The sequence below is a fragment of the Cyprinodon variegatus genome, unplaced genomic scaffold, assembly GCF_000732505.1.
Source record: "Cyprinodon variegatus isolate N-32 unplaced genomic scaffold, C_variegatus-1.0 Scaffold229, whole genome shotgun sequence".
Classification (NCBI taxonomy): domain Eukaryota; kingdom Metazoa; phylum Chordata; class Actinopteri; order Cyprinodontiformes; family Cyprinodontidae; genus Cyprinodon; species Cyprinodon variegatus.
The window spans coordinates 432,680-460,586 of NW_015150682.1; the positions used below are offsets into that span (position 1 = coordinate 432,680).

Sequence of the window (27,907 nt, forward strand, 5' to 3'; positions counted from 1 at the left end):
GAAAGCATGTTGTGACACCCCCACACCCCACCCCCACCTGCCCACCAAAAAGTAGTTATGAGGTATTAAAATCCAAATTTAGAGCGAGGTTAAGTGCCCACAGCAGCTTTTTAATTTACCGCTTTAGGGTTACTTGGTGACTTGGTGCCATAATGGGTATGTTGACACAAAACGTTCCCAATTTTAGCATCTATTGACCCACTGAGGACAAATGCAAATAGTGGGAGGAGAGAGAGGGGAGAACAGACCGGGGTCAGATAGTAAAGCTGGAAGATAGAGGCTAATACAAGTGATTTGGGACTTCGAAAAGACAAGTGCACAACTTTGGAACGGAGAAGGATAAAAATAACTGCAGAAACAGGCAATAAATCAAAGGGGTCAGAGGATTAGAGCTGAATGATGGATGGTTTACTGAAAATGGGTAAGTGGATCAAAGATTTCCTCACCTGCTGGTTATTCGCAGCATTGGCAACCTTCATATTACTTTAGCAACAATTTTTAAACATGAGAGGCCACATTTGGTTAATTTTTTACATTTCTCCAAGATAATGGGGAGTTTAACGGTCAGTATCTGTGCAGCATTTGGCAAACAAAGCATTATTCCATTTGGTTATGTCAGAAAAAGTATTCATAATCTAGAACATTTGCTCATTTACCAAAAACACAAAGTTCAACAGGGTTTAGTCTAAAACTGAAGTTCTATTGAGCAGAACAAGTTTTTTTTTTCGGCAGACCTCAGTGATTTTGTAGAGTTATGTGGAAACAAGAGATCACTCAGGTTAAATGTAAAGATTAGAAAAACACAATAACACTGATAATAAAACACAGGCAGCCATTGTAAAAAATATCAATATGGGGGTAATAAGGTCATATGTGCTTAGCTGATCATATCACATTTACTATGCAAGTCTGGCCTTTATTGATTAAAAGAGAGACATCCAGTGTCTCATTTTGTAACCGGAGGTATACAGGGAAAGAATGTCCAACATGCAAAAGACAATTTTCTCAACTAAAACTATTACTCATCATTTGCCCGAATAGGCTATTCTCACAGTGGAAGACGGTGGCGGCAACATCATCCTGTGGGATTGTCTTTCTACAACAGGAACAGGTTGCAGAGGCCTCTAGAATGAGGCAGAGGTTCACCTCCCACAAGGACGATGACCCAAAACATAGAAGGCTGTTTAAATCAGTCTATGTTTGGTTTAGTCAAAGTCCAGAGTTAAATATAACTGTACAAAGAATATAAAATTGTTATTTGCAGTCCCTTTCCATGCATTTGGTCTGGGACTGAGAGATGTTGCGAAGAAGTGCAACAGACACATCTAAAAACTTGCAGTTGCCTTTTACAAAACACATAAAAATGTTTAAAGAATGCAGTAAAGTGCACTGCAAGTTTTTGATGATATGACAAACTGGTATAGGTGTATGAATACTTGATCATGGTTCTGTTAAACTCTACTGCCAAGTTTTTTTTTTTTACTGTAATCTATCATCTCACTGTGTTACGGTTTATATGCTGGTTAAAGCCACAAAAATGTCTATTCTTCATTTTAAGCAAATCCTTCATGCATGCTGAGGTCGTTCTCACCAACAGGTTCTCCTCCTTTGTCAGTCATGATGTTAATCTTTTTTTGTTGATCTTTTATCTTTGACCTAAAGGTGTGCTTTATTTATAGCCAGCCTTCCAAGAACAGGAATCAATGTGTGTGTTTCGAGGTGCGTGCGTTTCCATGTGTACAAGCAGGGGGAAGGGTCGGAGGGGAGGAGGATCTCAGTGGGACCTGTGATGATTTGTGCAGCAGAGCGGCAGAACTGGGTCACAGGGAGGCGAAGAGAGGAAGAAAAAACACAGAAAAGTGACAGATTCATAACCTGCAGGATGGAGGAGCTTTGATGGTTCATATTATCCTGCAATGCTCCTCGACAGCAGTCCCCTTTAGTTTTGCCAGGCTTTGCCCTCATGTAGGACTGCCTGTCCTTTGAACGTGGAGGACTTTGACATGGTGTAACAAAGAAAAGGCAAAAATAATTCCTATCTTCCCTTAGTGTTTTTAGAAGCACAACACGTCCCTCTGCTCTTTTATTCCCTAACCCTTCACTTAGCACCATGAAACTTTTACTTGGAAAAGGGCTTCTGGTTGACCTTTAACTTCTGAAATCACACGCTTACTGGTTTCTGCCACAATTTTTGTTCATAAAATAACAAGAGATGGTCTTAAAAATGTCTGGAAACAAATAATTTGAAATAAGGACTGAACATGGAGGTTCCTTATGTAGATATTATGATATCAGACAAGGGAGAAGGGGGCGGGGTTAAATAAGCTTATGCTTCTCCCTGCCGCTTTTCTGACATGCCAAACCTGTATTATCTATTTGCTTTTTTTTTCTGCCTGGAACTGTCTTTTTTGCTATTATACATGTCTGTGATACATTCTCACTATTACAACAATATTAATACTATACTAAATACAATTAAAAGCGAGTAATAATTAAATATAAAAGACTTCAGCTGATCAAATCTTGGGTAATTTCTCACTTCCCAGCATTATATCGTTGTTTTATTAGGAAAAGATGGAGTTGAATGAATGAATGGCACCCGGCAAGGTTGCCAGTGGTTTTTCTTCAAGAAAACAGAAAACAGGTCCTGCTGAAGGAAAAATGAGAATGGAGCCTCGCTGTTGAAGGAAACCATGAATGACTATGAATACAAATGGTTTTGCTGCACTTTCAACAATAAAGCAGTTATTCACATAGGAAAAAATATATATTTTGAGCCACTTTAAAACATATTTTGATGCGTTTTAGCTTGTTGCAAAGCTGGTTCCCCAACATCAAATTTATCACCACAAAAAGTGGATCCTTTGAATGGAAGAATTTGAACCCATATGATGCAAGTGCTTCTCTTTAAAGTTTATGTGCATAGAGTTATCTTATTAGAATGGTCAGATTACCCTGACATGATTAGTAACTGTGAGCCTTGAAATAATGTGCATAAATGTGCACAAGTATTCACACAATTTAAGCCTTGTCATGTTTGATTATATTAAGACAAAAACTTCAATATAATTGAAAAATATTTGGTGGGATAGATTTATTGTATAGATTCTTGCAGGATCTTTGCAACCTACTTTTTCTATTGATCACAAAAGATGTAGAAAAAAAGACAAATTTGAAATGGTTTAAGCAAAACTCAAAATGGGTATGTCAAAATAAATGGCTTCTTTTTAAAATCGTAATAAAGCAGCTCATTTCTCTATCTCATTAAGGAATCCTTTAAAGTAATACCTGCCTCCATATTGGGACCCAGAGTGCCACTAAAATTTGGTCTGGGTCTAAGTCAGGCACAGACACACCTATGTTAAAAATTTCAGAACAATTCGTCCATGAATTTTTCTGTAATCTTGCTGACCAACTAACAAACCTCCATAGCAGAGATACTGAGAGAACTCAAAGATGTGTGTTAAACTAAGCCTTTTCCTCTACTTTAAAGTTTTTACAAAACAAATAAAAGGAAAGAAAACATGTGCAGAACAAAACCTGTAATTACAATGAATTTTTGGCAGAATATTTTATTTACAGGGGTGCCAACACCTTAAGCCACGATTTTACTTTTAGAGTGAACTACTGTATCTGAAAGTTTGAGTTTGATCACCATGTTTATGAGACTCTTTCAAGCAAAATCCACCATATCATTTCTGAGCATTTTATTGTATCCGGTTGATGTTTTGCTCAGTTGAAGAGGTAAACATTTATTTGCAACTGATAAAGATGTTGTAAAAACCTTTAGTAGAGAAAAAAATCTGCTTTGAATGACTTTCTCCCCCTGCTAATTACCAAAGTATTCTCAATTTTCAAAGAACGTCTGCAGAGCACTGTGATGCTCCTATTATTACCTGCTACAAACACAGCTGAATGTCAGCATGTGATCCTGAGTGGCCCCTGCAGGTGGTTGTTAATGTCAGGCCAGCGTCTGACTGAAAATGAGAAATGTATCATTCTTAGTAATCACTGATAGAGCTGTTATATTTTACCCTTCGTTCATTTTCACAGCTAGGTTTGGCAGCAGAGTTTCACAATTAACGTCCCCTCTAACAATGTTCTTCCTGTTATTTCAGCTGTCATCAGGCGCTACTCAGATGTGATGACAATGCCGGACTCTTTCATTCAGCGCCAGCAGCTGGATGCCAGCATGGCTGACACCTTCCTGGAGCATCTCTGCCTGCTGGACATCGATCAGGAGCCAATCACAGCCCGCAACACCAGCATAATCTGCACAATCGGTGGGTGTCATAACCAGCTCAGAGGGAGGGGTTGGATTTTTAAAGTTTGTTTTCTGGCCCTGCCAGTTTGATCTTCATTTCTAAAATCATTCATGTGCTCAGAAAATGAGAAGAACAGTAAAAAGGCAACTTTACTCTCTGATGAAGGTTTATTTTATGGTAGTAATTTTATTTCTGTATCATCTAAAATAACCAGTAAGGATCAGATATAGAAAAAACATTTAATTACCAAATCTAGCCTCATTTTCTTATCGTTGTAATTAAAAATTACAGTTGTATACAACAGGAAATATGGTCTAAATGTGAATTAATTTATAGAAACATAATAGATTTGCTCAATTCCAACATTTGGAATGTTAATCCAACATTCAACGTAATCTTTATCATTTCAAGCTGACAAGATATTGTCCTGTATGACGAACACTGTCTTTACAGTTATGCAAGTAGGCGGTAGATTTGATTGTCTGGCAGTAGCATTGTGCAATGCAAGAAGTGTACAGATGGAGGTTTAATTAAAAATGACTGAACTTACCTTCAAATTTAAAGCTGTCTGGTTGAACTCTGGACACAGTTAGATGTTTTAACAAGAGGAATAAATCAAATAGTTGAGACAGGCTTCAAAAATTGCCTCAACCTATTAGAATGTCAGTGTGCCAATGCATAAATGTTTGGAAACCAATACATCTGGATAAAGTTTTGCTAGTCAATCAACATCCTGCCATATTGATTTACCTCAATATCCTTTGCAAGATTCTAATGAAAACAAAGTTTCTGTTTCGGCCTCATAATTAACATTAAAACATACTAAATCTGGTCTTTCTTTAAACAAGTCTTCAAGTTGTATTTAGGAAGGAGCAATGGTTTAGATAAAGCATTACATGTCAGAGATTAATATAACATTAACGCCTATGATCACTGCATCACTGCCAGACTTGAATTGCATTTTGCTTATAAAAACTTTAACTGTGTAAAAGGGGCAGACAGAGGTCATATTTGAAGTAAGGACAGAAACCAAGAATAGAAAAAAGCAACAACAACAAACAAGTGGATATTGTAGATATATGGTAACTTATTACTACAAACGTCCTGGTAGATTACTTAAAAGCACAAAGTATAAATATCCTTGTCTAAAAATGTTAGTCTGGTAAATCAGACCCTAAAATACTTTAGGTTAATTACAGACAGTGCATCCTCCATTTACATAGGGTTAGGTTTAGTTATCTTACAGATAGTACAAAAGCAACACATAGCCCAATTAGGGTCCAGGGGTGGAGATGGGACATTATTAAATTCCACATATGTAAGGAGGGCATCAACAGTGAATGATAAAGAAAGTCTGTGGAAACGCTTGCTATCTGCCTAGGCCAGAAATTAACTCTAAAACAACCAAAACTGTGCCTCCTCATTGTGAAGCATACAGCTTTAATCAGTCATGATAATCCTCAAATTAGGACCTTCCCCTACTGGAGTAAAACAGGGAGGAATTGGAGAGAGTGGTTGAATGAAGGCAAGGGATGAAAAATGAGATCAATAAAGAAGAAAATTGCATTGGACAGATTTGTTTCTGAATGAATCAGGGCTGTAATTAAATAAATGTGATTTATTTGGCTGTTTGAAACTGAGTGAGTTAGACTTGGGTTTGTTGTTTTCTTTACAGTTTTGAGTGAAAAGTTCATTTATGAATAAGAAATGTCTACAGTTAAAAAGGTTTATATTATAACTTTCCAACACAATATGAGTTAGAAGTTCTCTAATCATATCCTTTGCATGCCTGAAGCCAAGAAATATAAAAACAAAACAAAAAGAAATGAAAATAAAGGCAGTGTGCAGAATTATAGGTTATCTGGCTTCAGTTCTAATATTTTTAATTTCAACTAAATATAGTTGAATTGAGAAGAACAAGCTTAACCAGAGAAATTTATAATGAAAATCTAGGAAGTGGAGCAGAAGAAAATAGGCAGAGGTGAAGTACTTACGGTAGTTGATTAGGGATTAGATGGCAGGGGAAATTGGGGTGAATGTGCAAATTTAGGTAAACTTATCCAGAGATAAGAGTCATGGTCAAGGTGTGACTCCACTCCTGAACCTTTCTGGAACCATCCTGTTAGAATAAGAGATCCAAACAGTTAAAGACTAGTTCTGCTTTAAACAATCATAGAGTCACAGCAGCTAAAGAAACAGCACAGACAGTTATTCACACCCACAGCTAATTTAGAGTTCTTATTTACTGTGACAAGGTTGTGTTTGAACTGTGGGAGGATAACAGAGAAACCAGAGAAAACCAATGTGAGCACTTAACTAGAACACAAGTGTTAGATTCATACCTTATTACTGAGTAACATAACATAGAGTCATATTAAAGCGATGCTTTTCGATAAGGAAACAAAAAAAATTTAATTAAAATTTAGTCTTTGAATCTTTGAAAATGTTTTTAAATTTAGAGATGATACAACTCTAGTAAATAAGTGCTTATACTGTACTTTTAAAGTTGTTAAGGTGTGGTGGACCCAAAATCAGGAAGGAGAGAGGGGAATATTTATTAGGACAGCCTGACTTACGAAAGGAGCAGAAATGAACAAACCACGTTGTCAACAAAAATGTCCAAAAAGGAGAGAATAAAATCTGTGGAAACAGGTAACTGAGCAACTGAGGGAAAATGGCCAAGATAAAGGATAAAACTAATCTATCTATCTATCTATCTATCTATCTATCTATCTATCTATCTATCTATCTATCTATCTATCTATCTATCTATCTATCTATCTATCTATCTANCATCCATCCATCCATCCATCCATCCATCCATCCATCCATCCATCCATCCATCCATCCATCCATCCATCCATCCATCCATCCATCCATCTGAGGGTCTAATAAACTATATTAAAAAGTCTGTTTAATTTGATTGATGATTATCATGTTGCCTTAATTATCTGATTATCTTATTTTCTTTAATCTGTTTTTCTTTCCCACAGGTCCTGCCTCTCGATCCATTCCCAGGCTCCAGGAGATGGTCAAAGCGGGGATGAATATTGCTCGCCTAAATTTCTCTCATGGATCCCATGAAGTACGTCTAGTTAAATGAAAAACGCTCTCCTTCTCACCTCACCCACTCTCTGTGATTCTGGATTTCACTCACTCATGAATTACTCTCCTTCTCTTCTTTTCAGTACCACAGCCAGACCATTAAAAACATCAGGGAGGCGGTGGAAACCATAACCTCTGACCCTTTGTACTATCGACCCGTGGCCATCGCTTTGGATACGAAAGGCCCTGAGATCCGCACTGGATTGGTTAAAGGGGTGAGTCTATCGTGCTTCTCTGTCAAACAAACACTGTTAACAAAGAGGTGCAGAAAACATCAATTCCTTTGTGCTGAACATAATTGTGTTTTTTTTCCAGGTTTTCATTTCTGATAAATAAAAAACAACTGTAGGTGTGAGCTGCTTTGTATTTTCATCATCATTGTATTGTGTTGTTGTTTGTGTTTTAGTGCTGAACAAATACCTCAAAGGTGTTAGCAGAGTCTTCATGGCTTAATTAGCTTACAAACCGCACTGCACGACAAGTGATTCCCACTTCTTGTGTCTCGTAAATCACTGAAAGTTTCCCCCAAACATTAAACTCCACTTATTGCTTTTCCCTTTGCTTCCTTTTGTGTTTCTTTTTTTGTGCTTAGTGTTTGAACAACGTGCACATTGCTTACGCAGGTACAGTATTTATTTTCCCTATAGTTTTTGCAATCTCTTAGGTTTCAGCTTCAAAATACATACCTACTATATTAGGATTTTATGGCAGCACAGTCAAAGGCTACTCCAAACAAATGTCATTTTTTTTTTTTTTTAAGCCAACTTAAGTTTTCAGCACTTGTAACCTTTTCTGGAATTTGTTCCAGATTAGTGAAGCATAAGAACTAAACGTCGCTTCTGCCTTTTTGGTTCTGGGTTTGCTGAGTAGATCTAAACAAAAAGGCCTGTTGTTTCACTAACAACAAGTTTGACATGTATTTCAGCTTCAGTGATTTATAGACTAACATTTTCTGAGATACAGAGAGCCAGTGTGAGGATTGGGCTGATGTTCTCCACATTCTTAGTGTTAGTAATAATAATAATTGACCTTTATTGATCTCACACTGGAGAGATTTACCTCTGCATTTAACCCATCACCTTGGGGAGCAGATGGCTGCCATTGTGGGTCGCTCGGGGAGCAGTGTGGGGTTAGGGGTCTTGCTCAGGAACCCAGAGTGCAAGCTGTGGGGATCGAAGCGGGTACTTGCAACCTTCACAGAGCACAAGCGCACTGCTCTAACCACTAGGCCAACACTCCCCTAGTGAGTATGTGGGCAGCAACATTTTGGATCAGCTGTAGCTGTCTGACTGACTTTTTAGGAAGACCTTTGGAGTAATCAATTCTATTAAAGATGATTAGCCTGCCTTAGACAACAGTAAACACATGATATGATCAGAATTCATGAAAAACACATCTGTAGCCGGATGGTCTAGCCAGGAGGCTAAATGTGTCCTTTTATAGATGCCCATGGTTCATCAGTCTCATACCTCCAAGTTACTCCTGTAAATTCAGAGATAAATATTGCTAACGATCTGATTTAGAGCAATATGTTTCTGGGATTAGGCAGCAGTTCCACTTAACTTAAGTCTGGCCTGCAGTGAATCCCACTTAGGATTTTTTTTTCTCCTGAAGTGGTCTCTCTGGGGTCCCATGGGTGAAGACGGTGTGTGTGAGGATTGCAATACGTTCATGCTAAGCAAAGCCAGAAGGGTGTCACTTCCCTGTGATTTGTCTCTGTGGGAGGGTTATGCAGGGGTTGGAGAGCAGAGAAAAGCATTTTGCATTTTTCCACCAATGCTCAAAGTTTATATAAAAGCTTATGGCATGACACTTCTTTGGAAGACTCATTTATTGTTTTTTTTAAATTCATTTAAGCAGAAGCATCAGTCTGGTTTTAGTAATATATACACATATTTTTATACATTTTCTTGATTTGAACTGTTTTAAGTGCTCCTATGCTATATTTTACTGTAAATGCTGAATGTTATTGCTTATTTCATGTTTTTTATTTCTTTTTTTATGGGTCTTTGCAACACTGATACATTCATGGGTGTGTAAAACACTTTACAAATAAAGTTCAATATGTCGATTAACTAAATACAAAGTCTCAGTATAAATTTCATTAATTGCATTCATTGCTTGTCTACAACATAAAATCCCAAGACAATACATTGAAGTTTGTGGCTGCGATGTGAAAAACAAATTAAAAACTTGAATTGGTATGTCTCCCTCTCCTTTTACACATTAAAAGATGCTTGAAAAAATGAAGAGATGAAACATTAAAATGCTTACCTCTGACTCCATATATATGCTTGAAAAAGTCATCAGCAATATTTAGTAAAAACACCGAATGGCCAAGTTCACTGCTTAATACTTTAGTAGTAGTTTTGCTGGGACTCATACTCTTGTAGTTGCTAAAAGAAACAGCAATTTTAAACAACAGTAACTTTAAACAAACATCCGTTGAGAGGGTTGTATTCATCCTCAAAAGAAAATGATAAAGGGAAGGTAAGATGAGGAACAACACGTTTAAAAATGGGAATGTCTGCATGTTATTTAGGTAGTGTTAGCACAGCAGCACAGGAAATTAAAAAAGCGGCAGTATAAAACCTACATGAGATTTTACCAGCCAGTTGGTGGACAGCCTAAGAAGACTTTGCCTGTTTATTTGTTTTGTCATGGCACAACCATACATCCGTATCAATCACATATTTATAAAGTAGTTTTCAATATTAATGTTGCTGAAGATTCAGTTTAACACCGTTTTCTATGTCATTGAAGATACAAACAGCTTTGACAGGAATTATATGGATGTACCTCTAAAGGGTTGTTTTTGCTCCTGGAGCTTTGTGAGTCAGTGCCACTCGCATCATATTGTAAAGCAAGTTTTATCAGAGCATGGCAGCTTTTAAATCACTCATTATAAAGACATGTTCCTGACAGGGTGTGAGCTCGATAAAAGCAGGCGTCAACTCAATCTAAATGCAGATTCTGTGGAACAAATATTACAAGTGACACCATGATGACACTAAGAAAAATATTAGTTTTACCGAAAAGTGGAGCTTTCATTTTGCTTTTTATCATCCAGAGGCTTTGGATAACTCTCTTTCATCTGTAGGTGTACAAGGACAAATGTATTGCCAGAAAGCTCTTCTTATTTCAGTGTGTCTCTTCCTGACAGCGTGTCTTTGTTTTTTTATATCTGTGGTTTAGAAAGTGGAGGAAGAGGTGGAGCTGGTGAAGGGCAGCCATGTGCGAGTGGTGACTGCAGAGAGTGACAAAGACAAGACAGACGGGAAGGTAATCTGGGTGGACTATCCGAACTTGCCTAAAGTTCTGGAAAAGGGAAAAAGGATTTACATCGATGATGGCCTGCTTGCACTCAGGGTATTGGAAATAGGTAATAAGCATACTTTCATAGGTTACACAATCCAAATGCATGCAGAAAATATAAGCTTTGTAAGAATCTGACTTTTATGATGTTTTTTTTTTTTTTAGTTTTGGTGGTTGTATATTCAGAATATAACTATATGTTACTGATATTTATTGGCCTCCAGCCTCTCCATCTTCTTAGTTACAATATGTGTTAATGTTCTTCTATACACTCCATATAATGGTGCATCCCTCCCCCTGCAGGCTCTGAGTGGGTGGATACAGTGGTGGAGGCCGGTGGAGTCCTCTGCAGCCGTAAAGGTGTCAACCTGCCCAGCTGCGACCTGATAGGCCTGCAGGCGGTCAGCGAGCAGGACGAGGCTGACCTGAAGTTCGGTGTCTCCCACGGTGTGGACATTGTGTTCGCTAGCTTCATCCGTTCAGCCCAGGATGTGAAGGACGTTAGACGTGCTCTGGGGGCTCATGGTCGACATATCAAAGTGATCAGCAAGGTGGAGAGCAGACAAGGGGTTCAGAAGTGAGTTTTTGGAAATAAGCTCCAGAATAAAAATGTTAGTAGGCAACACTTTTCAGCCCTGCAGAATCTGCAGGCAGCATATCCCATAATTAGATTTTGACAACTCTCATAAATCTAAAGTTGCTGGTGGTCTGGCCCCTCCTTCAGACCGCCACCTGGAAGCCAGGATCATTTGTCAGCTATGAACTAGACACGTTTGATGAGCGAGCGCTGTGGTTGTCTTTGTAAGTTATTGCTACAATATAAAATATCAGACACAGTTTATGTTCCAGCTCCTCTGCCTCCATTACTCATCTGATGCTCCTCTGAAGCTGCTCGCTGGCTGCTAACAGTATTAAACACCAGGTTAATATTTAAGTGATTTTTACAGATTGGATCCTGAAAATTTAATTTCACAAAATGATGAGTGTGTGTAGCAGGATCTGTATCTGAAACGTCATCACCACTTTTCTCCTCAGAATGGTTTTCATTTAGTTTGAATTAATAAATTCACATATATATCTAAATGTCAAACAACCTCAAATTTTACTAATACTAATTAACTTAGTCTTCATAGTTTTTGTACTTCTTAACCTAATTAAGATCCTTTTTTTCTTGTTATTTTACTTGATTCTGGATTTTGTTAAGTCATCTACTATTATTCATTTTATTTTTAGAAATGAATTTTATTTTTATTGGTTCACTGGTATTGTAGACTGGTATGTAGAATTAAGTTTAAAAAAAATAAAATCAAATAAGTATAATCTTTTTTGTAAATAGACTGAGAAATCTTTTTTTTTTGTCAAAACTGAATAAATCTAAGATAATAATTTCTCTTTTCCTGATTTTGAATTGTATTTTTAATGTTTAAACATAAACAATTATTGAGTTTGATTATTTTTCTATTTAATTTAAGGATCTGATTATCTTTTTTAATATTTAATTCACAAAACAAAATTAAATAGTTAAGGTTACATTTAAAAATATTTTATTTGATAGTGTTTTAAAATATGCAACCTCCTAATTGCTCCTAATTTTGTGTCAGCTTTGAGGAGATCCTGGCTGAGAGTGATGGTGTAATGGTTGCTAGGGGCGACCTGGGGATTGAGATCCCTGCTGAGAAGGTCTTCATTGCCCAGAAGATGATGATTGGGCGCTGCAACTCTGCAGGAAAGCCAGTCATTTGTGCCACACAGGTTAGAGCACACTTGTAGTCTTGTGAAATGATGCTGAAGTGGTAAAAATGTTGACTTGTAACTGCATGTTTAGCTAGTCTAATGTCAAATAAGTCTATGTAAACCCACAATAAGAACCTAAAGATGCTGATTAACCACTCACTCCAGGATAAAACACCCATATGTAATTTCTCACAGAAGCCCTGTCAGAACCACACATGCTTGCACACTCCTGCAGCCATGTTGAGTCATTGTGCTGCATCTTGTTTATGCTGCTGCTCTTGACTCGCAGTGACGGCATTATAGCAGGTTGCTACTCGAGACCTGAGCACAGAAACAGCACCCACACACCAACACACTAATCAGCATTATCTGCAGCTCTCTAACTGTATAAAATACCCACTCTCTCTTAGGCGATCCTACCAGCTAACTTATTTGCCAACTGCCCGCCTCTCTTATCGACTCATACATTGTTCAGTGTCCCATTCGCTAACAATGATCTTGGTCATTCATATTTAGCTGTTTCTGCTTCATTGATTTTTTTTTTAGTTCCCCTTCACTGTTGTACTATCCATCTACAAAGCCTTCACTTTCTCTCTTGATTATTTTACATTATCTCTTCATTCTTTTTTATTTTTGAAAAACATTTAGGTTTAAAGGTCAAAGGCCTTAGATTTATGCAGTGATTTAGTCCCTTTAAAGGTGCGAAATGGATGTTATTTTTGTATTTTTAGATGCTGGAAAGCATGGTTTCTCACCCGCGCCCGACCCGAGCAGAGAGCAGTGACGTGGCCAACGCTGTGCTCGACGGAGCCGACTGTGTGATGTTATCTGGGGAGACCGCCAAGGGACTCTTTCCTGTAGAGGCAGTGGGAATGATGCACTCTGTATGTGTGCAAATATGGTCAATTTTGTTACATTTGAATTCAAACCCCTAATAATACTTGTTTCTTTTCGGTTTGCTGTTCACCCTTATTTTATGTCAGATCTGCAGGGAAGCTGAGGCTGCCATCTACCACCACCAGCTGTTCGAGGAGCTGCGTCGGCTCACCCCTCTGTCCTCTGACCCCACAGAAGTCACTGCAATTGGAGCTGTAGAATCATCCTTTAAATGCTGTGCTGGGGCAATTATAGTCCTCACCACCAGTGGCAGGTAAACAATCAATCAACATGCATATAAGGTTTTCTTTACAACTCTGTAAATATAAGCTTACTTTCTATTTTCTTGTATTACCTTCACTCTGTGTATAGCAGAAGATTCCTATAATAACCCTAACCTAAATAGCCAGGATCTGACATCAGATCATTGATCTGCTGGTCTCCAGCAGACAGTAGGGGAGAGGTGAGGTAGGTCTACACTCCACCAGAAAGGTTGACAGGTTATCACAGGGAAACACAGGACATAAAAATACACAGTTAAAATCTAAATTAAGGGCATTGAGACCAAATAAGCTAAAAGTGAAATTTTGTGGGTTTAATGCAGAGTACCCACAGAAAACCCATACAAACCTGGAGTACAGGCTAGTACTTGAAGCTAGGGCCATCTCGGTGGTATAATGTTCAGTGTGGTAGCACAGTATTCAGTGCTACCTCAACTCCTTTTAATTTCTACTACTTTGCAATGTAAAACATATTAAGTGGACTGATAATTTTTTGGTGTGGTAACATCAAAGAGCATAACATTGGTTATGAGTGTAAAAAGCAGAAACCTATAAAACCCACTGCAGAGACAAGACATTCAATATAATGAAAGAAAACAGACAATTTTCCTCCTGCCTTAGCTCCTTGACTATATGAGAGCCTGCGGCCAAAAAGCTTTACGTTCATCCAGGTCACATGACCAGGCCAATGACGGTGTGTCATCTCTTAACTTACATAGGCAGTATATTCCAAGACGGGAGCCCAGCTTGTAGCATTGATACACTATGTGCAGAATTATTAGGAAAATTAGTATTTTGACCACATCATCCTTTTCATACATGTTGTCCTACTCCAAGCTGTATAGGCTTGAAAGCCAATTACCAATTAAGTAAATCAGGTGGTGTGCATCTCTGTAATGAGAAGGGATGTGGCCTAATGACATCAACACCTTTTATATGTGCTTTATTATTAGGCAACTTCCTTTCCTTTGGCAAAATGGGTCAGAAAAGAGATTTGACAGACAGACAGAGTAAAAAATTGTCAGATGTCTTTTTAGAGGGGTGCAGCAGTTTGGAAATTGTACAATCAAGCGGTTCAGGGTAAATAGCCAACAGGGGCGCAAGAAGCATGTTGAAAAAATAAGAATCAAAATAACTCCCCATGAATTAAGAAGCATCAAGCGTGAAGCTGCCAGGAAGCCATTAGTCACTAGTTGTGCCATATTTCAGAGCTGCAACATGTCTGGAGTGCCAAGAAGCACAAGGTGCTCAATTCTTAGGGACCTGGCCAAGGTAAGAAAAGATGAAAAAAGGCCACCTTTGAACAAGACACACAAGACAAAACGTCTAGATTGGGCCAAGAAATGTCTGAAGACAGATTTCTTCAAGGTGTTTTGGTCTGATGAAATGAGAGTGAGTCTTGATGGCCCAGATGGATGGGCACGAGGCTGGATCAGTAAAGGGCAGCAAGTTCCTTATCGACTCAGATGCCAGCATGGTGGAGGTGGGGTACTGGTATGGGCTGGTATCATCAAAGATGAGCTTGTGGGACCTTTTCGGGTTAATGATGGAGTCAAGATCAACTCCCAGACTTACTGCCAGTTTCTGGAAGACACCTTCTTCAAACAGTGGTACAAGAAGAAGTCGCTATCATTCCAGAAAACATGAGAGAGATCAGTCACAATCTTTCCTGCGGTGTGCAGATCCTGGAGAGATGTACGATTGCAGCCAATCACCTTATCTGCAGACCTGATCACACGCTGCAGTCTGCCCTTGTAATCTGCGGTGGCACCAGCGTACCAGATGGTGATGGAGGAGGTGAGGAAGGATTCAATGATGGAGGAGTAGAAGTGCACCATCATTGTCCTTGACATATACATCATCTGCTGGGCTGTCTTGGTGAGGGAGTTGATGTTCAGCTCCCACTTTAGGTCCTGTTAGATTATAGTTCCCAGGAAGCGGAAAGACTCCACCGTGTCAATTGTGGAGTCTCAGACGATGATGGGGCTTGCTGAGGCTGAGTTCTTCCTGAAGTCCAACAACCATCTCCACTGTTTTTAGAGCGTTGAGCTCCAGATTGTTCTCCCTGCACCAGGTCGCCAGATGGTCAACCTCCCGCATGCACTTGTCCTCATTAGAGATAAGTCAGATGAGAGCAGTGTCATCTGAGAACTTCAGAAGCTTGACAGACTGATGACCGGAGATGCGGCTGTTGGTTTACAGGGAGAAGAGCAGAGGAGAAAGAACACAACCCTGGGGGGAACCAGTGCTGATGAGCTGTGAGTCAGAGACACTTTTTCCCAGCTTCCCAAGCTGCTTCCTGTCCGACAGGAAGTCTGTGATCCACCTGCAGGTGGAGTCAGGCAAACTCAGATGGGAGAGCTTCTCCTGAAGCAGAGCTGGGATTATTGTATTGAAGGCAGAGCTGAAATCCACAAATACATCCTGGGGTAGGTACCTGTGGAATCCAGGTGCTGGAGAATGTAGTGAAGGGCCAAGTTGACAGCATCGTCAGCAGACCTGTTGGCTCTGTAGACAAATCCTGAAGGTGGAGGGCAAGCATTTAATTTGACATCCAGTGCCTTAGCCCACTTTGGTTTTACAGCAGTACAATGATCATGCCCTCCTCTGGAACACTGTAGTACAGGCCTTGGCTTAAAACTGATTAAGATACTTTTGGCATGGCCTTTAAACTGGCCGTTCATACTAAAAAATTGTATATTCAGAAGAGTGGAAATAAAATTATTCAAGTTCTAAAAAAAGAAATGTGTTGACAGTTATCAGTACGGTAGTTTCTGCAATTATTTCTTCACATTGCTTAGAAATGTTGACCTGTAACATTAACTGAATAAAAAAAACACACAAAAAGAAGGAATCAGTAAGTAGGACAATACTCGACCATCGAAACTTTAACTCACTATTATGCACCAAAGAAAAAAGGAACGTTTGATTCAAAAGTATTGAGGAAGTGATTCATCATCAGCCTTTAAAACAGACAGCAGATCAAAGCGTCATGAGCGGAGAGTGATCCATTGAAGGTTTGCAGGTAGATTTTTCGGCTCCTGTAGTGATAACTGAGACACATGATGAAAAATTGCTGATGATAAACTAAACCCATTCCCATTATCTATAGGTGTGTGTTTATTTTTGTGTGTATTTTGATGCTTCTCTTTTCTCTTTTTTTTCTGTTTAGCAGGTTCCTATGGTATTGATTTCTTTAGTTAATTTCCCCCCTGTCATGATCTGCCCTGATGCTGACCTTAATTACTCATTTCATTCACCTGCCATTCCCGTACCGCTTTCTAATTGTTGTTCATCTTATTCACCTGCTCCCTCTGCTATATATACGGTTCAGCCCAGCTGTCGGGGCCAGATCATTGTTTTCTGTTTGTTTCATGTTTCATGCCTGTATGTTTGTTTAGTTAGTTTTAGTTAGTCCAAGGTTCATGTCCCTCTTCCAGTGAGGAGATTATTCACAAGCCAGTATCTTCAGACAAGTTTATTCATTACTCAGTGATGAGAGCTTCTCAGCATCTGGCCTGTTTGTCTGAACCATCTTTGGACTTCTTTTGGATTCTGCCTCTCTGCATCTGTACGTTTCTGTCTGAGCTCGTGGCTCGACGCATGGAACTCTGAACCTGCCTTCACGCACCTTGGATTCCTGTGTCTGTTCCTTGTGTGGATCCGAACCCCTGATCGGGCTGCAGATTCCTGTTCTGTTTGATCCGTATCCCTGACTGGAATCGGTTTCCTGCCTGCTCATTGGAGCTGCTGCATCAGTAAGCTCTGGACGGCTCAGCGCCGGATCTCGTTTTGTACTCCATTGGCTGGATCCTGCTTTCCTCTGAGAGGATGGACTGAACTGTTAAACCAGAGTGCCAGTGATGGGTTGTGCCCCGCCCCTCCTGCAGCCGCTGCGATCCGCAGATCCACAGCTTTTTAGTTAAATAAACTTTTTGAACTTTCCTACTGACTGTCTGGCTTTGAATACTGGTTCCATCTGTCCCGCTTTATGAAACCCCATGCTTATCTGCTGTTAGGTGTCTTCCTTATAGGTTTAATAGGGTGTTTGCATAGTGCTCTGTGTACATTTTGATTATGTCTTTAGATATTTTTCATGTGGTTTCTTGTATTGCTGTTTTTGCTCTGGTTATTTAGGCCTCCTCCTTTAGCAGCTCTGGCCTCCCTCTGCCACAGCTGGTTTGCTTTCCATTTTTTTACCCTTCCCTTATATAAGCTCTGTTCTTTTCTCAATTTTCTTGATTCTATTGTTTTTCCCACCTTTTTTCATATTTTGCATGCATTTTCCCCCCTGTCTGCATTCATGTCTGTTTTGTGACTTTATTTAGTTCTCACACCCCTGCAACTGATTCTTTTCAAAATATCATTTGAATCACCTTCTCTCTGCATTTGGTTCCTACTCCAACAACACCACATTCTGACAATCACTTGATAACTAAGGGCCTTTGCGTATTTTGTATTAGAATATATAAACTGCATGATTTTAGATAATACATTATAAGGTGAAATGTTTCTCTCTCCATAGCAAGGAAAAATTCATATCACCAACAAAAAAGAAAACCTTTTTTATTAGTGACAAATTTCTTTCTGTCCTTGCATCCACCTTTTTTGCAGGTCTGCACATCTTCTGTCTAGGTACCGGCCTCGCTGCCCAATCATTGCCGTCACCAGAAGCCCTCAGGTTGAGTTCAGTTCAAAACTCTCAGATAAATAGTTGTGCATTTGTTTTGAATTACAGCATAATTGATGAGTCATCTGTTTATAAAAACACTGAGTAATATGTGATACACTCATTATTTTACTATCACATTCTGTTGTAAATATTCATAGCGTGGATGTGAAAGAGAAGATTTAAGAAGCAATCTTTGGAGAAAAAAGTGAGCTAAACTTAGAGAACTGAAAGAAAACAGGCTCTGCTAGACCATAGTGCCATAGTTCATTCCTCCCAAACAGGGAACTTAAACAGAAAAAATCTGCAATGAAAGGGAAGCTGTCAAAAAGAATAATGTGAGAAGGTAAAATCACAGAGACAAAGCATTGTGGTTTGAATTATTTACATTTTTCATACACAAAAATAACTTAATGCTGAACTTATGCCACAAAATTGTTTTGTGATGACCTCAGGAATACAGGATATTAGAGTATTTTGTTTTAAATGGGTGTGAAGTTTCTGTAAATGAATTGTAAATCCAGTAACTGGAAGTAAAAACATATCAAAGTTGACCTCAAATGGCTATTTTATTTTCCACAGGTGGCCCGTCAGTCCCAGCTGTTAAGAGGAGTATTTCCTGCTCTTTTCCACCCTCTTCCTGCTCCTATCTGGGCTGATGATGTTGACAACAGGGTCAACTTTGGCATGGAAATAGGTCAGTGCGTTTTTCTCCATCCCTGAATTTGAATAATGTGTTACTCTTACAGTTTTCTCTATGCTCAATGCAGGGAAAGCAAGAGGATTCTTTAAGACGGGTGACATGGTGATTGTGGTGACGGGCTGGATCCCAGGGTCCGGTCACACCAACATCATGAGGGCAGTGAGCGTCCAGTGACAACTACATACCAGACTTAAAATATGACCCCCGATCGGCCCTGGGAAAGCTTTCTGGGTTTAATAATTGATTATGATGTAGTGAAAAGCTAAAGAATAGCACAGAGAGCTGTGTCACAAAAGCACTATCTCCTGTTTGCTGTATGATAATGAAACATGTACCTCTGAAGCTGGTCTTATGCATGTTGAATAACTCCTTCAAATAAAACTTGAAGCCTAAGCTCCAGATGTCCTTCTATTTATTTCAGGAAGCTGACAAACTGAACCATTGAGCTTCTTTTCTCCAACATGATTATGTCTCTGCACTGTTTGTCCATGTAAAACATTAATACAACTACTAGAGGTTAACATCCTCTTCTCTTATCATATCAGAAAATCCAACATTATTTTTTTAGCAGTTACAAGCAGGCATTTTAAACAGATAATATTTGAGGAATTTTTCCACAGAGATGTACCTTTCTTTTCTTCGTATTAAACTGTAACCCGAAAATTACAAGGCTTACTTAAATTTTCAAATAATGCATGGTTCTGGCAAAAAGATCCTGCACTGCGCTGAAAGGCTACTTAAAGCTGAACAGAAATATCTTAATGCATTCATCACCAAATACCGTAATGTTTGGAGAATCCCAAGTGATCCAATTAGCGAAAAAAAGAAAAATTATCAGCTATTTTTACATTGATATAATTAAGGGAAACCTGGAAGTCTGAGGACACCAGCCCCACTGGGAAGGATGGGAATGGTAACACAATTTGTTTGGGTTTGTTTTGTTGCAGGAGACACTGGTGCATTTTTCAAGTAGAAGATCTGAGAAATTAATCTAAAATATTTACAGAAAGGGATTATCAAATCAATGACAAAAATACCAACAAGGTTGTTGCACAGTGGCCTACGGGCAGCAAAGTAATGAGTTGGAACAGCCATAAAAACCCTCCTATATTAATCCTAAATTTGGACCACAAACCTGAATATATTACACCAATTCTATATGGAGAAATTAGCCAAAATACCAGCAAAGTATAACAAGAACTTCTGAAAGGAAAATATTTGTTCAAAGTAATACAGGTTAAAAGAAATAATCAAAAGTACAAAAAATGGGGGGACATGATTTGCATTAGTATTTAAAAATCTACAAATCCGTTTTCATTTAGAAATATTTAAAAAAGTAAGGATGCCTAACTAAGGATGAACATTTTAGTCTGATTTTAGTCTGACAGAATAAAATGTGTGCCTTTTTATACAGTACAGGTAGATATGTGGTCCCAGCTCTCCTCGCCCTATGGAGGCTCTCCCATTTTTCCGGCTTTAAGTTTCATCATCACTCCGCATCAGCCGCTCCCTGGTTGCATTGTCTAGAAGGGATGACGCGCGACTCATACCTGTGAGACATGCGTGCGTCTTGCGCCAGCCGGGCACGCGGCCTATAGTGGGGAGGGAGGGGTGGTGATGGGGATGCGGGTGCCATGGTAACAGGACGATTAGATCCGGACCTTTATATCCAGATTTATTTATTTAATACTCATTTCAGCGCGCCTCCGTGGACGTGCAGACTGTCAGAGTGAGAGAAGTGAGTATAGCCACTCTACTGAGGACCTTTAAAGGATCAACAAGTTGTTATACTCAAGATTGAGGCGAAGGCTCTTAATATTGTGGAGTTGTGGAGAAAAGGCAGCTTCCCTATTCCATGTGTCGAAGACATTTTTCTGTCCTCGGAGAAGGACGCCGCCTGGACACAATGTCATTGAAAGTCGGGTCAAGTGTGAATGGAGTCTGGAGCTGCTTTAAAAGCCTGAAATAACGCGACCAAGTTCCCAGTCTCCGCTCCATCTGTGAGCGCTTCAGTCACGGGTGGACTTTTTTTGTGCGCTTTTCCATCATTTCTCCTTAGAAGCTGACAATCCCTGCATGCCGTGTATTCTCTGACAGCGTGGGGTTTGTTAAGGGGCTGATTTGACTTTTGTGCGCCCCGTCACCGTTTCTTATATTCCGTGCGCGTGTTTTTGCGGACGCTCGGCATGGATCGGTGCGCGTCGGAGTCTGAGCGCCAATATCGGGCGATACTTTCTATGCCATAACCATCCTTCTGCTCTGGCTGACTGAAGGAGCGTGTGTCCTTGTCATTTTCCCCCAGCATGGATGTTCCGACCCAAACATCTCTTACGTAATGACAGTGTGTTGGACGGGCGGGAAAAAAAAGCAGCATTTTGATATTCAGTCTGGAAATAGGCGACACCGACGGCCAATGAGCGACCAAGGGTCTTATCTACAGCAGACCGGGAAGCCGGTGCCAATATGACCGGCGCTGGAGCGTTGAGGGCGGCTGTGAAGAGAGGAGAGGGAGGGCCGCGGGCGGAAAGCAACCTTTCAAGGACAAGGAAGGAGGAATGATGGAGAAACATCATTGAGGACAAAGAGAAAGCTGTAGAAGTCTGACTGAAAAGATGCAGCTGGTGGTATAACAGAGAGTTAGAAAAAATTCAATCATTCAATCATCTGGGGCCATTTCAAAGGGCACAGAGGTAAAAATGGCCACATTACTGGAGAGACGGCAGGGGTGTGAGGTGAGAGCTTCATAAGAATGAACTCGGACTCAGATGACCTTTTTACGTCATCTTTTGTTTTATGAAACTGACAGAGATACCTTTACATATGTAGAATAATCTGGACAGGTAATCAACGTCTACAGGTTAAAGCCCCCCTCCTTCTCCAAGTGGGTATGGATGGAGTGGCAGGAAGTGTTGGCACCCCTGGAAGCACCGGGGGTGACACCCTGCCCAGACGGAGTGATGGAGAGGCAAAGCGGCGCAGTAAAGGCAGCCTGCCCTCCCCTGGCTATAGGCTGTCCCAGGCCTCTTTGGAGGGAGAAAAGGGCTCCTTCTGCACAGACAGCTCTTCCATGGGTGGACGGGGCCGTCGCCCTTCAATCATGAGCTCCTCCGCCAGGGATAGCCTTCCGTTTCGTGCTGCGGGCACCCCCACCACCCCGGGGACCCTACCCATGGCATTACCACCACCAGCAGCCTCTTCCTCTTCCAGCTCTACACACCCTGCTCCTCGCTCTGTGGGCTTTGCACCATCCCGTGCTGCCCTGGCCTCCACTTCCTCCACTGGAACCGGGGTCATGGTGGTGGCCACTGGTGCAGAGACAACAACCACTGCCTGCAACACAACAGTAGGGACCCCTGAGATGGCATGCCAGTCTGGGCTTGGTGGGTTCGGCATGGGCCTGGATGGAGAGGACTTTAGCAACTCTAACCAGAGCACCTTCATTCAAAGACAGTTTGGTGCCATGCTTCAGCCGGGAGTCAACAAGTTCAGTCTTCGTATGTTTGGGTCCCACAAAGCTGTTGCCATGGAGCAAGAGAGACTCAAATCAGCAGGAGCCTGGATCATACACCCCTACAGTGACTTCAGGTATCATGCCACACATACACATTTAACATGCAGACTGAGTCTGCATGGTGCAATGAACAGAACCCATTTTACATTAAGGGCAAATTTGTTGTGGTGGAGTAGAAAATAGAAGTGGAAATCCTGATTCCTTTTAGAAAGCACAGAGTGAGCAACAAAAAAGAAAAAGAAAAAACTACCCAAAAAGCTCCTCTCAGCTTATGAAACCAATAGAGAAAAGAAGGGCAATTAAAGAAAGGAACAGAAGAGACAGGAGAATGATTACCATTGACTTTAAGAAATGCAGATCCAGGGCGACTAATGATAGAGACATTGGTATGGTTTGTGGAATACAGATGAGCAATACATTTATGTGCTATCACAGTGTCTTAGGAGGCCGGATTAAATATGGCCCACACCAGTGAAGGAAAAATGGGCAACCTGAACCCAAGCTAGTTAATCAGCCAGTTAGTTAGTTGCATTTTTTAGTTGTTCATTCAAATATATAGTGATGAGGTCCTACTCTTTAATGTATATTTTAACACAATCAATTTTTACTTAGATGTTCACTGTGATAAAAAGCAGACATGTGATGCTACAAGTCAAGATTCCAATATGAAAAGTTCACTTGTGCCTTTTTGACAACATGATCACCTTCTGTTTGCCCTTCTGTCCAGCCTGTCTTATTATTGTTTCTTAGTTATAATGGGCAATAATACTATTAAATAAGAGAGCTTTTTAAGATTAATTTTTTTTTTTTTTTTTACTTTCTTAAAACAGCCATGTGTTAAAATTGTTTGTGTTATGTACAGGTGTGTATTCTGGCCTGTGGTTAATGAGGTAGATTTTTATGATAATTTTAAATCCAGGCTTGTTTTGGGGCATTTTTCATTTTAAACGCAATAACTGTGTGGATGAACGGCAGAAGGAATGCCTTAGAGACCAGAGCAACAATTGACAATTGAGCCCAAGGCTGCTGCCCCACTTCATCAGGCACACACAGACTGTGTAATATTTTGTATTGCCTGTCAATCAGATAATCACCACAGAGCTATGAAAAAAAATGGACATTATTACACGTGAAATGATTTAGGTGGCTTGTGAGGGATGGAGCAGAGGACTAATAAAGGGGTGTGGATATGCTCATCAAATACACCTAAAGCTGTTGGTAATCTTGTTACACAGTGGAACATTTCTGATTTCTGATTTATGCTTGTTTTAATACACAGAATAGGCATGCATTTTGCATAATTGACTTATTAAACTTGAAGAACACCTGTAGTCTTAAACAAAGGCAAAAATACAACTATCTATACCCAAGTGACAGAAAATCAAGTCTAAAACAACCTGATTAGCATCTTTCTTTTGTACCAGTGCTTGGGTATAATTACTGATTCTGCATTCCATAAAGAGGCTCGGTTCTCCTGTTTAACTTATTAGACACATGAAGTGAAGTGCACATTAATTTAGTCACTCCTGACAGGATGATTGTTAGTCGCTGCATCTGGACATCTGCAAGCAGGGAGCCAGTCATAAGGTGCCGAGGAGACACTGCTTCAATTATCATAAAATTAGTTTTGGTTTGACAACAGCTGAGCAGGTAGATGCAGGTCAGTGGCTGTCCAGCACCTGTCCATATTCAGAAAGGGAATACTGCTGAGGCAACAGATACCAGTTTGATTGCATTTGCAATTCCTATGTGTGTGTACATGTAGTTTAGATGAACACTACACACAGGTAGAGACACACACAAATATGCTTGCTTGAATTAAATACACAATCCTAAAGAGTGGTCAGAAATATCTATATAGCTTCTGTTTTTGTTTTAGCACAACAGATTAATTGAAAGGAAATAAAAGTAGACATAAATAGAACAATGGTAAAGTTTTACTAAATATATACAAAGCCTGTTTCATATTTTTTCAAGGGGATCAACTTATGTGCAATCTCCATGATTGTAATTTTCTACAATATTGTACGGGACAGTAGCAGTGGAGGATGGTGGAATTTTCACCAGGAGGGGCTATAAATTCAAAATAGTCCAATACCAAAAACCAATCAAACGCATACCAAGTTATCACACCAGTATATTTATATGAATGCCAACAACAACAAAAAAACATAATTTCATGTACAGGTTTACTTTTTGTACATAAATCTTGCCCTTCTTAAGCTTTGCGAAGGCAAATCTGTGTTATGCATGGTCCAATGTGTTACAGACCTAAAAAATAATGAAATAATGCACCAGTTTAATGATGGAGAAGCTCTTAGTCAGCTTTATATTTTTTTAATATATAACAAATATTTACTTTCTGAGAATGTGTTGATTTAACAGTACCTATGCAAATAAGCAAAAATCTAGAAAATGTACACTATATTAGATTATTTTCCATGTGAATCCCAGATTGTTCATGCTTCTATCTAAAATCTAAAATCTATCTAAAAGGTCCTTTAATTAATTGATTCTATGATTGATTGATTGACTTTATTGATCTCACAGTGGAGAAATATACTCATTGTCATTAAAAACCTGTAAATCAGTCCTACCTGTCTTTATCCATGCTGGGTCAGATCCTGACGTTTGAAAAAAGAGGCAGGGAAAGCAGAATAAAACATTAGCCTCACTGCATGCAGTTAGCCAAGCCTTGTAGCTAAACCGGGTCCTGGAAAAAGACAAAGCATACCGTCTCCATCTGTCTTTGGACTACTGATTAATTTTGATGTTCAGCTGATCAGGTATAAACACTTTTCCTCCCACCTTCTCTCGGTAAGTTTACTTTAAGGGATTTCACTTCAGCGACTTAACTTTTCAATCAGCAGCAATACGACTGTAACGACAGTTCCTGTCAGCCCAGGGCGAAGCTCTATTGTGCCCCGAGCTCACCTATCCTTTTGCATTGCAGAGGAGCTACTGCATATCTACAACTTTTAACAAGAGTCTATGGCCAAAGATTTTTGCGCCCTAGGGCAGAAATATGTCACCAATCTGATGACGAACGAAACAGCTTTATTTGTCATTAACGGTTAAATATTTATCTTGCACATCTAAAAAATATATTATTATATTTTGAAATATTTTAATTTTATAATTACATTTTTTTTCTATATATCTTAAGGAAGGTCATTGGGTGGGTGGGGCGGTGCCCTGGTGCCTTATACCGACCGGCTGCCACTGGACAGTATTGTAATTTTGCTACTGTTCTATGTAATATTGTAATAGATAGCTTAGCTTGGTGGTGAGCTCCCCCTAGTGGTCTGGTGTACTTCCATTGCTTTTCTTTTTGGTATTTAGAGCATTTTTCATTTTGCTTCTCCCTGTTTTCCACTATTTCCACTAATTTACAACTTTTGCAGCATTTTTCAGTTAACCTTTTTGTTTCTATGTTTTGGAGTCTGTGACTCCTTTGGCTGCTTGGTGTGCATTTGTACCTTTTGTTCACCTTAAGGAATGAAATAATTATTGTGTTTTATATTTGAATCAGTGAAGGGGGCAAATGGTTTACATTAGTTGGAAAGAAAATTATTGGCCATAGACAACTAAAGAACACCAGGAGAAATGTTCCATATGAAAACATGAATTACTAGGAAAAAACAGGTTCCAAATTTGACTAGCAATGCTCTTGATGACCTAACTGTAATTTAAAACAAAACGTTATAGAGAAGTACTTAAAAAAAAATGAAATAAATCATACTAATATCATCAGGAAAGGAAGCTTCCAAACAATAGTATATGTAGATGGATTTTACAATAAACATGGTTTTTTAAGAATCTTTAAAACCCCAAAGAGATCTGTAAATTAGACCTGTGCAATATTTGAAATAATCTGTCTAGTTGTGAAATGTTGACTTTCATGCACATAAGAGATCATATTTCAGCTACAGATACAATTATCCATTAGTATCAGCTGTTTGTATCAAAGAAAAACATTAAAAAAATACCACATAAATCATGAAAGTCAAAAAGTTAATGATGTAAAGAAATCAATTATATAAATAATTTATCTGTATGTGCCGAAAATAATCATGTACCAAAATATTTCCCATTAGGACTAAAGAATTGAATTATATAACCAGATTTCCATTTATTAATGATGACAAATTTTTGCAGATTATTGATGTAATTATGAAGCTATTGATTTTACAGCAAAGCCATCATGGAAAATCATTTCCATGATGGCATCATCATTTGAAAGACAACGGGTTGTTCTCATCAACAATCTTCCGATGTCTCATTCATCGGGGCCAGACTAAATAACACATTTAATCTCACATTTTGTCTGGTTTATCAGCCTAGTAAAATCAGGAATTTTGGGTAAATCATTGTATCTAAAGCAGATGATAGTGCTGCAGGATCTCTTTAATCATTGCTCCTTTCTGTAAATACACTATAATTATCTACCACTATTGGAAGGTTGAAATAAAAAATATTAATTGCAATGCTTCATCCAAGCTGTTGCTCACCTTTAAATGTTAAGAAACAATTAAGAAGACATATTATGACAGCTTATTATGGCCGATTAATTTACTTATCAAACACGCAGCTAATTATTTGTCAATGAAGCAAAATGCATGTTCTTTATTTTCCAGAGTATAAGCCGCCACCTTTTCTGACACTTTGAACAAAGCCCTCAACAAACCAAAACTAATTTTGCTTCCGATTGAACAGTAATTTGTGTCTCACGAGGTCATGGCTTTTAGCACTCATTAAAATTTACTGGGGATGAACACAAACAACACGATTTTTTACAAGAGGGCTTGCGTAGCTGCGACTGAGATAGACCTAGGTCTATTTATTCAGGATACACAGCAATTCAGCAGTAATGTAATGGGTCTGACAGAAATACAGGCACAGATACAAAGTGAAACATGTCTGCTTTGGTGAGAAATCCAAAGTAAAATTTGTCAATCACATGGAAAACGGTCATGTTTAGAGTTGCACAGCACATGCATAGTAGACAGGGCCAGACTCGTGCATAAACTATCAAATGGATGAGCGGCTTTTCTGTTGATATTCTCGAGCCGCCAGGGGCGGAAGTCAAACAAGAGGGGGGAAATTTTTATTTATCTTAAGTACATGCTAGAAGCAGGCACGACGGAGAACAAATGTCCCGAATTCACGTTTTTTAAATGTATTTGCCACATTAAAGCTGTTGAACCAATGAAGAGACTGTGTGCAACTCCTACAGAGCTGAAATAAAGAGCTGACGAAGCAACACCTTTCATAAGAAGCTCTTACTGCTGTGATCCAACTGAGCTAATGGGAGCTAGCATTCTTCTTTGTTCCAAATGTAGGGGTAATATGTAGAGCTCCTCCAACAGGGTGTGATTTACAACCCAGTCTCATGGGAAAATGTACCCCCACTACGTTGGTCCACACTGCAAAACGTAGTGGAGGTAC

General features: G+C 39.3%; 2 protein-coding genes across 2 annotated transcripts in view; both read left to right on the top strand.

The window, feature by feature from the left end:
• Window positions 1–308: 308 nt before the first annotated feature.
• Window positions 309–19,337, top strand: LOC107088795 (pyruvate kinase PKM-like). The gene is made up of 12 exons (XM_015381182.1): window positions 309–421; window positions 4,119–4,283; window positions 7,259–7,350; window positions 7,454–7,585; window positions 10,566–10,752; window positions 10,989–11,262; window positions 12,287–12,437; window positions 13,151–13,303; window positions 13,403–13,569; window positions 18,191–18,257; window positions 18,828–18,942; window positions 19,016–19,337. The coding sequence occupies exons 1-12, from the start codon at window positions 397–399 to the stop codon at window positions 19,120–19,122; spliced, it is 1,635 nt and encodes a 544-aa protein (XP_015236668.1). The 5' UTR covers window positions 309–396; the 3' UTR covers window positions 19,123–19,337.
• Window positions 19,338–20,678: 1,341 nt separating this feature from the next.
• Window positions 20,679–27,907, top strand: part of LOC107088778 (potassium/sodium hyperpolarization-activated cyclic nucleotide-gated channel 2-like) — a 35,203-nt gene continuing 27,974 nt past the window's right edge. The window contains exon 1 of the mRNA XM_015381154.1: window positions 20,679–22,533. Coding sequence (XP_015236640.1) covers window positions 21,836–22,533 — 698 coding nt within the window. The 5' untranslated portion in view covers window positions 20,679–21,835. The remainder of the gene's footprint in view (window positions 22,534–27,907) is intronic.